Source organism: Geotrypetes seraphini, chromosome 7 (assembly GCF_902459505.1).
Source record: "Geotrypetes seraphini chromosome 7, aGeoSer1.1, whole genome shotgun sequence".
Lineage (NCBI taxonomy): Eukaryota > Metazoa > Chordata > Amphibia > Gymnophiona > Dermophiidae > Geotrypetes > Geotrypetes seraphini.
Window position 1 is genome coordinate 149,724,969 of NC_047090.1, and position 14,837 is coordinate 149,739,805.

General features: G+C 44.2%; 1 protein-coding gene across 7 annotated transcripts in view; it reads left to right on the forward strand.

Moving 5' to 3' along the window:
* Positions 1–14,837, forward strand: part of SYNE2 (spectrin repeat containing nuclear envelope protein 2) — a 654,322-nt gene that overhangs the window by 197,438 nt on the left and 442,047 nt on the right. For all 7 annotated transcript variants that reach the window (XM_033952730.1, XM_033952735.1, XM_033952736.1 and 4 more), the window contains one exon: positions 13,251–13,442. In XM_033952730.1, coding sequence (XP_033808621.1) covers positions 13,251–13,442 — 192 coding nt within the window. The remainder of the gene's footprint in view (positions 1–13,250; positions 13,443–14,837) is intronic.

The following is a 14,837-nucleotide window of genomic DNA, read 5'->3' on the forward strand; positions in this document are numbered from 1 at the left end:
ATTAACCTGCCCGATCCGTGTCCGATCCGGGCAGGTCCAATGGATTCACAAACTGGCAATATTCCTCCGCTTGCCCCCATCTGCTGGACACAGATCGCTAGTGTACATCTAAGACCCATCTGAGCCACAACTTTTTTTTTTTTTTTTTTTTAACTTTTACTTCATTTTTTGTAGCCCAGAGAGCCCGTGGTTTTAACCTGCTTTAAACCCGCGAGATTCAGGGTGACAGGCAGGAGAGATTCGGGGGAAGAGCAGGGCGGCGATTCGGGGCAGAGCATCGGGGTGGTAGGCAGGAGAGATTCAGGGCAGCAGAGAGCAGGGCGGCAATGGAGCTGGAGAGGCGGATCGGAATCGGATCGTCAGAGAGGTAAGTGAATCAGGCCGGAGTAAAATCGGGTCGCAAAGGGGTCGCAAACCGATCAGTACACGATTGGTTTGCTTCGTGTATCTAGCCCTTAGTAGCTTAGTAGTGGCTCTGCTCCTAACATAGCAGATTTGTACATGGCTAATTAGAGCTGGAATTTAGTGTTGCTAAATATCTGCAGCCAGCCAGTTCAGCAAGGTTTAACAGGGCAGGAGCCTCTATTGCCTGGTTAAACCTTTTTGAATATTGAACCCAGAATTAACAACCAGATATTCTGGACAAGACATTAAAACTAAGTAAACCTTAATCTTAAGGGCCCTATATTGACACAACACTTTTTTTGTACTTAATGCACCTTGATGCAAAACTTAAAGTGTGGTAAATGCAAAGCCTGTTTGATAAATGCAGGGGGCAAGCCCAGCATCTGTCCTGCATTTAGGGCTAAATCAGTAAGTGGCATCCAAAGTTAGGTGCTGATTTGCACTAAGACAGTATTCTTTATAGGGTGGTCTGGGCAGGATGCCGTTTACACCTTTCCATGCTTTCCACAACTAACTTTTTAGTGCGAGCACTTATGCTAGCCAAATGCTGGTGTAAATGCTCACATATATTTGTTAATCTGCAACTTCTGTACTAGACAGGTCTAAGCAATTTACAGTCTAAGAAAGAGATTCAACAGAGTAGGAAAAGAATGCTAATTTGTAGAGAGAAAAGAAGCATAGGGAAAAAGAGCCAATATGTGGGTAGGAAAGTAGCATTTTGCTTGTTTCCGTGTGTAAAAGTTGAGTATGAGACAAGAGATTTGGAGGACAGTCTAAAAAGGAATTCTACCCAATAGGAAATGGACACCAGGTGAAGTGGAAAGTCATGGTCTGAAATTCGGCAGCTAAAATTTAATGCTACAAAATGCAAGGTCATGGATTTGGGCTGCAAAAACACGAGGGAATGGTACAGTTTAGTTTAGCGGGCCACATTTTGGATTTGTAGGTACTTGGAGGGCCACAGAAAAAATAGTTAATGTCTTATTAAAGAAATGACAACTTTGCATGAGGTAAAACTCGCTATAGTTTATAAATCTTTCCTTAATTGCTTCTGATCATTTCAGCTATACACAGCTGAAAGCAGAAAGTGAAGTTTAGATAGTTTTTCACTTTCTGCATGTTGCTCTGCTTTCAGGTGTGTATAGCTGAAATGATCTGAAGCAATTAAGGAAAGATTTATAAACTATAACGAGTTTTACCTCATGCAAAATTGTGATTTAGATACTAAAGTATCAACTGCAAGAGACAAGATTTTGGTGTAGTCCTCTACTTTTTGTAGAGGGGAGAATCGGTATCTGACTTGTGCCTAGAAAACTTGTGCCTTAAGTGTCCGGTGGTCACGTCCGCAACCGCCTTCAGCTCTCACCGCCTCCAGCACCGGACACAACCGCCATCTTACATCAAGCAGTCACCGCCAGGAGAGGTGCCGAATTTTGAGATTACGTACACACGCACAAGCTGCACTGCCTCCAATGGTTACCTTACGTTCTGGAACGTTGCCCGTCTCACTGCTGTAACCTCACGCAAGCGCTTTCCTGCGTCTGTACACGATTGTCCTCTCCACTCCACCTCACAATCGCATACAGATGCAGGAAAGCGCCTACGTGAGGTTATAGCAGTGAGACGGGCAACGTTCCAGAACAATTGTAACATACCGAGACCCTCAAAATAGTACCTGGCAGGCCGCATGTGGCCCCCGGGCTGCAAGTTTGAGACTGCTGGTTTAGGGGGAGAATCACTTTTGTGCACGAAAGAGGAGCGGGACTTAGGCGTGAGAGTATGTGATGATCATAAAGTGGTCAAATAAGTTGAAAAGGTGATGGCAAAAGCTAGAAGGATGCTAGGGTGCTTAGGAAAAAGGAGATATTGATGCCCCTGTCTAAGACTCTGGTGAGACCTCATTTAGAATATTATGTACAATTCTGGAGGCCGCACTTTCAAAAAGATATAAACAGGATGGAGTCTGTACAGAGGAAGGACAGACTCAAAGATCTCAATATGTATAGTTTGGAGGAAAGGCGGGAGGTGTGGAATTCCTTAGTAGCTAATCTAATGTTCTTCCAAAAGAGTGTCTAAAAGTGATAAGACTAGTTTGGTAGCAGGAAGATGATAATTATGTGGGTGCTGTTAGGTAAATATGTTGCCTCTCACATTTATGCCCTCTTTGTGATTGGAGGAAACTATAGTTTCGTTTTCCCCCCATTCTATTTTGCAACTTAGAGATGCTATTAAACAAACTTTCACCAGGTGGCACACTAAGACTGAGAGACTTTCCTGAGGTCTGAGAGATTGAAGGCTCTCTGTCAAACGGAGTGTGGCTCACCTTCTTGAGTTCATCAGAATACTTACGGCATTCTTGATGGTTCTTTCTATGTTCCGCTCTTCAAAGAAGTTGAGAACACAGAGCTGAAAATGAAACATCTCAGCTGAAATGATTCCGAACTAACTTTATACTTTTTCTAATTTAAAAAAATATTGACAATAGCAAACTGCAAAGCTTAGAAGTCAAATGAATTATACTGGATATGCTGTGGTGGTCAAGTGAAAGGAACTAATTACAGGTGTGTTGGCAGAACATTTTCATTTCATTTCGCTTACTTTTGTTTTCCATTCCGTATCATTTTGTTGTCCAGGGCATTTTACGAGGGTATTGTGCAATGGAAGGGGTCTTTTACTAAGGTGCGCTAGCTGATTTAGTGTGCGCTAAATTCTAATGTGTCCATAGAATATAATGAACCTCCTTAAATTTGCTATTATTAATTTAAATTTCAAATATTTATTTAATATCTTTATAATAAACTAGTGTTTAAGCCCGTTACATTAACAGGTGCTAGAATAGATGTGTAGAATTTCTTTCTTTTTGTCTCTCTCCCTGCGCCCTTTCTTTCTTTCTGTCTCTCTCCCTGCCCCATCTTTCTTTCTTTCTGTCTTTCTCTCTTTCCCCGTCTTTCTTTCTTTCTGTGTCTCTTCCTGCCCCCTTTCTTTCTTTCTCTCTCTTCCTGCCCTGTCTCTTTCTTTCTCTTTCTTTCTCCCTGCGCCCTTTCTTTCTGTTTCTCCCTGCCCTCTTTCTTTCTGTCTCTCCCTGCCCTCTTTCTTTCTTTCTGTCTCTCTCCCTGCCCCCTTTCTTTCTTTCTGTCTCTCTCCTTGCCCCCTGTCTGTCTTTATGTCTTTCTTTCCTTTATGGGCTCCCAGCGCTATCCATCACCATTTCCTTAGTCCTCTGTACCATTTTGGCCCTCATCAATCCTCCACTGCATTTATCACCTTTCAGTCCCAGTTCCATTCCTATCTATTCTTCCTGCCATTGCCTCTAAGGCCATTCTTCCTGTCCCTATATTCCACCCCCACCTAGATTCTCTTCCTTTTTTACCCTTTTTCTCGTACCACACCCCAGGACCAATTTTTCTCTTGTCTCTCCCCACACTAATACAACTCTCCCCCTCCACATTACTTTAATCCTCTTCACCCAACTGCACCCAACTCTCCCATCTACCAACTCCCTGACCACTGCACTAAATCTTTGGGCAGGTTGCCCCTACCCAGCCCTTCACCCTGATGGTCCATCCACACACACACACACACACCTGGTCCACCGTCCCCACAGGTCTTCCCTCAATTCAAACCTCCCCCCTCCCCCACCTACCTCCTCCCTGATCAGTGCACTGAGTCTTTGGGCAGGAGGCCCCTCCCCAGCCCTTCACCCTGATGGACCCTCCACAAACACACACCTGGTCCACAACCTCCAAAGGTCTGCCCTCCCTCCCACTGCGTAGTGCCGTTGAAATAGGGGTTGAGTGTTCGCCTGTGAAATTTGCATCCCGGAAGCAAAAAGCGTTCTGCAAAGAAACATGCCATGCCGAAGCTGTAAATAAAGAGCGGGTGGCGTCTCTGCTACCGAGCTTTTTGCCTCCCCCCCTTCTCTCCGGCTCCGATGTATTATTTTTAATCTGGAGGAAATATGTTGAGGTCCGCGAGTGTAGGGCAGCTGTAAGCGCCGAGGCTGTAAATAAAGAGGGGGTGGTGTCTCTGCTGCTGAGCTTTTTGCCTTTCCCCCTTCCCTCCGGCTCCGATGTGTCCTTTTCTGCTTTTGAGCTTTTTGCCTCCCCCCTTCCCTCCGGCTCCGATGCGTCCTTTGTAAGCGTGCAAGCGCACTCCTTCCAGCCATGGACCTACTGATCACGGATCAGGGATCATGCAGGTAAGAGTGTGCATGCGAGCTTACCGTTTTATTATAGTAGATTATAACATCATACCAACCACCATATAAACAATATCATTCACCCCACTCTTATAAATGAAACCCTCCCGTCCCTTTCAATCACCCCAAAGGTCATTCATTGTTCAGATCCTGTTACGAGTCTTTGTGCCAATGTTTGTCTTTTTGTTCAACCACAGTCCTCCGGTCTTACTCTTGTTTCATGAATACGTTCTCAAATTTCATCATTTTGTCAAATTCTCCATGTTTTTTTCTCCAAAAGCAAATCAACCATTTCAGCCTAACATAGTTCTATGTTTCGCAGTCATTGCGTCTTCGGGAGCTGAAGTGTGTGGGGGGTCTCCTTCCTCCTACTTTGCAGCCTGAGAATGGGTTTAATTCCAAAGCAGGTGATCAGCGGGTATGCTCTGTTTCCACCATCTTACCATCAAAAAGCGTTTTTTAATTCTTTTCTTTTATTTGGTAATTTCAATTATACATACCAAGTATAGATATACAAGAAAAAAATAACATTGGTGAAACATATTTTACAAGAAATATTACAAATTGAAAGAAACTAATTCTAAAGTCCACTTCAAGGTGAGATTTGCGAGGATGAGCTAAAAGTAAATAATTCCCGATGGAAATCCACGTAGCATTCTAACTAACATTGAGATCTATTTTCTGATTTAATTACCCTTTTTTTACATGTTCCAATAGAAATTTCTCCAAATAAGAATGATCAAAAAATATAAATTGGTAATGTAAATTATATCTACAGAGAAAACACAGGAAAAAGTTGCTCCAATAGCCAAAACCCTGGATCTCAGGGCCAAGAATTGTTGCCTACATTTCTTTTCATTTTTTTCCATAATGTTTTATTAATTTTATAAGATTAGTGAACAAAATGTACAAATGTTAAATAAAACAAAAAACAAATCATATGTACAAAACAATAAATCCAAATATTAAATAAGACAATAAACAGACCATTTGTACAAAACATTATGGCCCTGATTCTCAAAAAGTGCGTCCCGATTTTAGGCAGCTGTAGGCGTCTTACAGCTGTCTAATCAGCCAATCAGGATGCACGTTTTTAAAAAAAAATGCTCCCCAGGCAGGCCTGAAGGCACCTCCGGGAGCCTAGGGAGATCCGCAAGACGCCTAAGCTCGCCTAAGGGCCTTAGGCGAACCTAGGTGGCCCTACGCGTCTCCCTAGTAGAGGAAGAAACCTTAAAAATGTAGGCCAGCAAAATGCTGGTCTACATTGTAAGTAGACGTAGCTGCTATACTTATCGCGGCAAGGGATCTCTCTGCCGCTATAAGTATAGCGGGCCGCGGCCTGTCCGATTGGATGCCCCCCCCCGACATTACCGATCTCCCTCCCACCCCGACACTACCGATGCTGGCAGGAGAGTGCCCAATCCTTCCTGCCCGAAGACAGCGCACCCCCCTCCTGCCCGAAGACGGCGCACCCCCCCTCCTGCCCGAAGACTGCACACCACCCCCCGGCGCTAACAACCCCCAAACTAACCTGTTCTTCAGGCCAGACGGTTCTTTCCCGTCTAGCCGGTAAGCCCGCCTCGTCGAAATGAGGCGGGTTCGCCCCTTCCCGGCCCATCCCGCCGAAGCCTAAGGCCTGATTGGCCCAGGCTCTAGAAGCCTGGACCAATCAGGCCTTAGGCATAGCGGGTCCGCCCATCCCCACTTGGCCAATCAGACCTTAGACTTAGTGGGGATGGGCGGACCCGCTATGCCTAAGGCCTGATTGGTCCAGGCTTCTAAAGCCTGGGCCAATCAGGCCTTAGGCTTCGGCGGGATGGGCCGGGAAGGGGCGAGCCCACCTCATTTCGACGAGGCGGGCTTACTGGCTAGACGGGAAAGAACCGTCTGACCCGAAGAACAGGTTAGTTTGGGGGTTGTTAGCGCCTGGGGGGGGGATGTGCCGTCTTCGGGCAGGAGGGGGGGGGTGCCGTCTTCGGGCAGGAGGGATTGGACACTCTCCTGCCAGCATCAGTAGTGTCGGGGTGGGAGGGAGATCGGTAATGTCGGGGGGGGGGCGGTTGGTAGTGTCGGGGGGGGGGCATCCGATCGGACAGGCCGCGGCCCGTTATACTTATAGCGGCAGAGAGATCCCTTGCCGCGATACGTATAGCGGGCCGTGTCTAATCTAACCTAACCCGATTCTCTAACCAGCGTCTGTAACATGGACGCCGGTTACAGAATCGGGGTTTTAGTGTAGGCCGATTCTGAATAGGACGCCTCTCCTGGGCGTCCTATACAGAATCAAGGCCTAGGTGTCTTGCGGGCCTCGCCTTCAATATAGGCGGCCTGCCTGGGGAGCATTTTTTTTAAAAAAACGTGCATCCCGATTGGCTGATTAGACAGCTGTAGGACGCCTACAGCTGCCTAAAATCGGGACGCACTTTTAGAGAATCTGGGCCTATGTGTATATAAATCTATATAATTACATAAAATGTAACAAGCATTTTTTGATGGTAAGATGGTGGAAACAGAGCATACCCGCTGATCACCTGCTTTGGAATTAAACCCGTTCTCAGGCTGCAAAGTAGGAGGAAGGAGACCCCCCCCCCACTTCAGCTCCCGAAGTCGCATTGACTGCAAAACATAGAACTATGTCGGGCTGAAATGGTTGATTTGCTTTTGAAGAAGAAAACATGGAGAATTTGGCAAAATGATGAAATCTGAGAACGTATTCATGAAACAAGAGTAAGACTGTGGTTGAACAAAAAGGCAAACATTTGCACAAAGACTCGTAACAGGATCTGAACAATGAATGAGTGACCTTTGGGGTGATTGAAAGGGACGGGAGGGTTTCATTCATAAGAGTGGGGTGAATGATATGGTTTATATAGTGGATGGTATGATGTTATAATTTATTATAAAGATATTAAATAAATATTTGAAATTTAAATTATTAGTGTTGTAATAATAGCGAATTTGAGGAGGTACACTGTATGTATAACGCTATTTAATACAGTGAATTTAGCTCCGTGTTAGCTGATTGTTTAGCATAGAATATAATGGGTGCGTTAGCATTTAGCGCAGGTCGAATGACCAATACTTATTGGTCATTCCCTCTCTCAAAATTATTAACACACGGCGGCAGTCTATCTTTTCCATCACAGCTCCTCAAACATGGAATTCACTTCCAATTTATTTAAAGGAGGAAAAGGAAAAAAAAAAAAAAAAAAAAAAAAGGCTCTCCTCCCCTCTCTCGGCCCCGTACTTAGTAAGCTCAATTCAAGTTCCCCTGCTCCTTCCTCAACCAACTCTACTCCCCCTTGCTGCAGACTCTCACACACCAACCACCCCACCATGAATCCATCCTTCTGGATCCTTCTCCTCCTACTCTGCTCACCTCTCTATCCTTCCCTCTGTCTGAAACCTCCCTCCCCCAACCTTCTCGACCCCGCTAACTCCAATACCATCTGCCCCGGACTCAGAATCCCCACATTGATACGCACCAGAATTTCCCCTCCCAAGAAAAACCCCCGAAAAGTCAACCAAGACTCCCTAAAGCCCCTACCCCCTGCCAATCCTCCCAACACTGCCCCAGACTCTCTCACCCCAGTCCCTACACTTTATTGCAACGCCAGATCCGCGTGCAACAAGACCCAAATCTTGAAAGACCTTCTAGACGAGCTCGACCCTGGATTCCTGTGCATCACAGAATCATGGATCGCCAAAGACGACCTATTCACGCAAAACGAACTCCTCCCCCACGGTTACCAAGGCCTCTTTTCCCCCAGACCCAATCGAAAAGGAGGTGGCCTGGCACTCCTCTACAAATCTTTCTTCGACGTCCAGCTCCTCGAGACGGGCACCCATCCTTCTCTAGAATATTTGCTTGCTTCAGTCAATGACGAACTCCGCACCCACCCATTGGGCATCCTATTACTATACCGGCCACCCACCCCTTGGGCAAAATCTTCAAATCTCGTCTATGAGACCATAACAAATGCCTTCCTTAAATTCCAAAGACTTCTGATTGTTGGTGATATCAATCTCCACCTCGACGACACAAACAACAATGATACATCCGAATTCAACAACTTCCTTACCTCTCTTGGCTTTCCCTCACCCACCCCATCCCCAACCCACGAAAAAGGGCATACTCTAGACTTCACCACCTTCATCGATCTTACCACATTCAAAACCTCAACCGACGACACTCGCTGGGAACAAGTCCCCTGGTCAGACCACTTCTTAGGGACTACCTGTCTCCCCGTCTTCATGTCACACCTTGACTCCCCACCCCACTCCTCCCATTCCATAACCTTCCGCAAAAAAAACCTTGAGCAACCTATTCTGGCCCAAATTTCTCAACAAACTCTCCTCCAACCCTAGACCTATAGACCCCGAATCACATTGGCACAACTGGACTGCCCTCTCCGAGTCCACCTACCACTCCCTTGCTCCACTAACCACCAAAACCATCTCCTACCCCCGAAAGGCCCCCTGGTACCTACCTCTTCACAGAGAATTAAAACAGAAGTGTCGCGCTTTGGAGCGCAAATGGAAAAAATCCAAATCCCCCTCCGATAGACAGACCTGGAGGGCTAACATTAAATTTTACAATTCAACATTAAAAAAAGCCAGGAAAAACTTCTTTGGAGACAAGATCTCCAGATCCAACAACCAGATCAGTGCGCTGTTCAACATCTGGCGCTCCCTAACTACAAAAAAAGATCCGTCGTTGCTTCCACCATCTCTATCAGCCGAGGCCCTTGCAAATTTCTTTAATGAAAAGATTTCCACCCTAAGACGCTCCTTCCCCCCCACAGTCTCCTACAATCCCCTGACCTCTATTGTTCCCAACTCTACCTTACCTGTATCCATTCCTGCCGACAGATCCTGGACCGCCTTCGAGCCTGTCTCTGAACCGCAAGTCTCCAAACTCTGCCTCAAATTAAAAACTTGCAAGTGCATTTTGGATCCTTTCCCCTCCTACCTATACGAGAATATCCCTACACAGGCCATCACTTCCCTCACCGAACTTATAAACTCTGCCCTAACATCAGGCCTTTTCTCCCCCGACATGGGACACATTTCACTGTCCCCTCTACTGAAAAAGGCCGATCTCGATCCCTCCATTCCATCAAATTACCGTCCTATAGCAAATATCCCTCTCCTAACCAAACTATTAGAATCCATCATATCCACCCAACTCTCATCCTACCTAGAACGATTCTCTATCCTCCTACCCCACCAATTCGGCTTCAGACCCAACTTCAGCACAGAATCCCTCTTGGCCTCACTAATCTCTAAGGTGCAACAACTCCATTCTCGCAACAAATTTGCTGTTCTTCTTCAATTCGACCTCTCCGCAGCCTTCGATGTCGTTCACCACGACATCCTAATCTTCCAACTCTCCGAAATAGGCATAAGCTCCACAGTCCTGGATTGGTTCTCGAAATTCCTACGCTCCCGCTCCTACACCGTTAACACAAACGGTACCTCATCCCCCGCCTGGAAGCCAAAATGTGGAGTCCCGCAAGGCTCACCCCTCTCCCCTATCCTTTTCAACATCTACATGTCCTCTCTGAAACTCCTTCATTTATCCCCCCTAGAAACTCTCTACTCCTACGCTGATGACATCCTCATCCTCCTCGAAACCGACTCGAACCTCTCGAACCTCGCTGAGAACATCTCCACATGTATTACGAACCTCCAATCCTGGGCCCAATCTGTACAAATGAAACTGAATGAGTCCAAAACCAAACTACTTTGGCTCGGCCCAATCTCAGACCATTTACCCACCTCCATCCCTCTACCCTCCGGCCCCACTCTGCAGCTTGAGTTTTCAAGCAAAGTCCTAGGCATCATCTTAGATTCCTCTCTCTCCTTCAACGATCACCTCAACTCCCTGGTAAAAAAATGCTTCTTTAGCCTCCATATGTTGAGGAAAGTAAGATCCTGCTTTCATCATTCTCATTTCGCCATCCTCGTCCAATCCACCATCCTCTCTAGACTGGACTACTGCAACTCCATCTATATAAGCCTAACTAAGAAAAACCTCCATAGACTTCAACTAATTCAGAACGCCGCAGCCAAGCTTATTTTCGCAAAAGGCAAGTTCGACCACGTTTCCCCACTCCTCTTCAAGCTTCATTGGCTCCCAGTATACTCCAGAGTCCTCTATAAATGTGCCTGCATAGCCTTCAAGATTCTACATGGCGTCCTCCCTCCCATTATCCCACTCTTCTGGAATTCCTCAAACCCGCTCTCGACTAGATCCTCCCAAAAACTGAAACTATCTTTCCCTTCTATAAAAGGTATATCCCGCGCAGGAAAACTTGGAACATCCCTCCCCTTTAGAACCATAGAACTCTGGAACAATCTTTCATCCCCGCTCAGAAATTCTAGCTCCTTCCAATCCTTCCGCAAACACTTGAAAACTTGGCTCTTTTCAAAAATCTAATCACCTCCCGTGCTCTAGTATCCTGTCCCCCTCTATCTCCTCAGTCCCTCTCCTATATCCTTTCTTTGTAGTTCCTTTCCTTTCAAACTCTGTAAACCGTGCCGAGCTCTGCGCACGCGGAGATGGTGCGGTATACAAACCTAAGGTTTAGTTTAGTTTAGTTTAATTTGGAAAAATTTAAGAGCAAACTTAAGGGTTTTCTTTTTAAAGATGCATTCAATGACTAATTGAATTGCTTATGACTCTCATTTTATTTTTATATTTTCTGAGTTTTCTCCTTCCCTTTCCTATTGTTCTTAACCTTAATTGTTTTTCTTCATATTAATCAGATAGTATTTCTTTCCTAGTCTTTCCTTGAGTTTTATTATATAAGTTGGTTTTTATTACATTACATTACATTACATTAGTGATTTCTATTCCACCATTACCTTGCGGTTCAAGGCGGATTACATCCAAACTAAAACAAGAATTACATTCAAAATTTGAAGGAATAGAATAAGTGATGACATAAAATTTTTAAGGTAATAAAAACGTTGGGTAAAGAGTTACCAACGGGAAGTAGAAGTCTTTAGGAGATAAGAATAGGGTGAATTATGGGGTTTTAGATAACTTTTGGTAAATAGAAGAATATTAGAGAGTACTAAGGGTATAGAGCGTGTTGGATGTTGGTTTGGGATTGGTCGTGCTGGATAGGTTTTATGTGTTTTTTGAAGAGTATGGTTTTATTATGTTTTAATAGATTTAGTCCCTTTGTTAGTTATGTTTGTTTCCCCTAATTCTGTAATTTTTACCGAATTTGTACATCGCTTAGAATTTGGAATAGGCGATTAATCAAATTTTATAATAAACTTGAAACTTGCCTTAGTAAAAAGACCTCAGAGCATGCTACTTAGTAATTCCGCATACTATTTAGGGCTCCCTTTCTTAAGCTGCGCTAGCGATTTTAGCAGGCGCTGTAGATTCATGCATTAATCACCGCGCTACATGGAAAAACTAACGCCAGCTCAATGGAAGCATTAGCGTCTAGCACGCGGGGCAATTCAGCATGCGCTAAAACCGCTAGTGCAGCTTAGGAAAAGGAGCTCTTGGTGAGTACTGTGTGAAATAGTGTGCATTGTTATGAAACTAAATCATACCAACGTGCACCTTCCTAGTTATCATTCTTCTATGTCTTCATTCTTCCTCTAAACCAGTGTTCTTCAACCGCCGGTCCACGGGTGCGATCGATGCGGCGTTATCTTCGAGCCAGCTCCCCCTTCCTAACTGATTCAGTGCACAAAGCCACGGGCAGCGGCTCCTACGGGCATCCTGCGCCTGAACCGGACGCCTTCTCTCTGACGTTGCAACGTCGGAGGGAAGGCTTCCAGATGAGGCACAGGACGTGCAAGGTGCAATTAGTACTATTATGGGGGCGGGGTCTGGGGTGGAGATTGGGTAGAGATGGGCGGGGTCTGGCCCACGATTTAGCCCAGTGTTCTGCAACTGCCGGTCCACGGACCGATGCTGGTCCACAGAATAATTCTTTTATTTCTGCCGGTCCATAGGTGTAAAAAGGTTGAAAAACATTGCTCTAAAATATTACCTTTTGTCTTCAGGATGCTAACATTGGATGACTTATATTACTCCAAACTAAGTTAGGATAGAGGCACAAATAATCATCATTTACCTCAAAATGCAGCCTAAATAGAACATTCAAGGGTCTTATGGTATACTACCCATCACAAAATTTTGTGTGACACAAATAATCCGAGGTACCAATGTGGCATCACCTATATACTATATATGAAAAATAGAATTTTATATTGACTATCAATATTTTTGCTTCTTTGGCTGGAACAGTAGCGCCAAGTGGCCAAGATCTGTAGACTATTTTATCATCTTTAGTTTGTTTGCATGAAAGCCTTTTTCTAGTTAGGGAGCTTCCCTGGTAAACTTTTCTCATAAAGTCTTCAGTAAATTAGATATAAAAGCTTCAATTAAAATAGACTGCTTTCATAAAAGAAGCAGCCTGTTTCTTTCATGAGCGTATTGGTGGTCAACAGGGTGAATGTTTCAGATTAATGGAAAAAGGTCTCTTAGGATTTGTGTGCAAGCGATGTAAATAAGTGTAGCAGGAAGCAGACTTTAGTAGGCTTTGTTTCATGAACATCTAAAAAAACTAGCTCTGAACAACTTTTTAATACTTTATAAATGTATGTTTTTCAGGTCATTAAAACATCTGTTCTGAACAAAATGCAGCAAATAAGAGCACAGATAATGAGCAAACCTGAAGATCAAGACAAGAGAGCAGGGCTAACGCATGACCTTGACTCGGCCCGAATGCAGCTTGGAGCTATTAAATCGTTTTTAAATGCCCTCTCTGTCTCGAATGATTTGGATGATTTTAGTACATTAGAGGTATTTCAAAAGCTATAGCTTTGCTTTTTTTTTTTTTTTTTTTTTGCAATTTTTCTGACATTTTCTCTCCCTGGCAACTGAATTGTAGAGTATGTGTTTATTTCCAAGTCGATCTAGAACGAAGTAAGGTGATCATGCACTTCAGTATCTGGTAGGACAAATTTTTCATAAAAAGAAAAAAAAATTCCTGTTGACTAAGTACACAACTAACAGCTGCTAATTATCCACAGTTAATGTGCTTATTGCTGGAAATTTATACAGGAGGAAACTTATAAGTCTTTGCAGCCTGGTACATTTTTCACATTAGGCTGTCTAAAAAATAGAGTTCAAGGTGCCCTAAAATCAGTGTTTGTTTCCTTAACCTATTTAACATAGTGTATACATTCAAAGTGAAAAAAACAGTTATAGAAATATTCAAAATGCAATATGAAACCAACAATCTTTAATTGCATGAGTCTTCACAACCTATGCCACAGCAAAATCAAATGACCTCTGTTTCTAAAGATTGCCACGAGGCCCATAATAGTGTCATTCTATAAAGAAGCTGCTGTCATTTACAGTTCTTTGTAAACATGTGTAAATGGCCAGAATACTCTATTGCCTCCTTTTATGAAGCCGTGTTAGCGGTTTAAAACATGCTAATTTGCCGGCTGCGCTAGTTGCTACCGCCTCCTCTTGAGCAGGCGGTAGTTTTTCAGCTAACGCAGGGTTTAGCATGCGCTAAAAATGTGCGGGCGATAAAGCCACTAACGCGGCTTCGTAAAAGGATCCTTATATGTGTGTGTAAATGTCAGAAATCTGGCTATGCACTGTTCTGTAAGTATACACATATCTTCAATTGTGTGTACTTGGTAAGTGGGCTTTCATATGGGTGGAGTATGGGTATCGGGAACACTGAACCATGTAAGTATAAGTTACACATGTATCTCCAGATTGTAGGTCTGAGCATTTAAATCAGCTCTATGGCTAACCTAAGCACTTGTGTCTAAATGCTTACATATGTGTATAAACTCATATATGCATGTTTAAATACATAGAACTGCCCTCAGTAAGTTAAGCAGAGTTGCCAGAGAATGTGGTGAAAGCAGTTAGCTTAGCAGGGTTTAAAAAAAGGTTTGGACAATTTCCTAAAAGAAAAGTCCATAAGCCATTATTAAGATAGACTTAGGAAAATCCACTGCTTATTCCTGGGATAAGCAGCATTAAATCTGTTTTACTCTTTTGGATCCTGCCAGGCACTTGTGGCCTGGATTGGCTACTGTTGGAAACATGATATTGGGTTTGAGGGACTTTTGGTTTGTCCCAGTATGGAAGTGCTTATGTTCTTATGTACTTAAAACAGAGCCTGGCTGCATCCAGTCTCTATGATTGTGCTGATTTCATGCTGGATCAAGC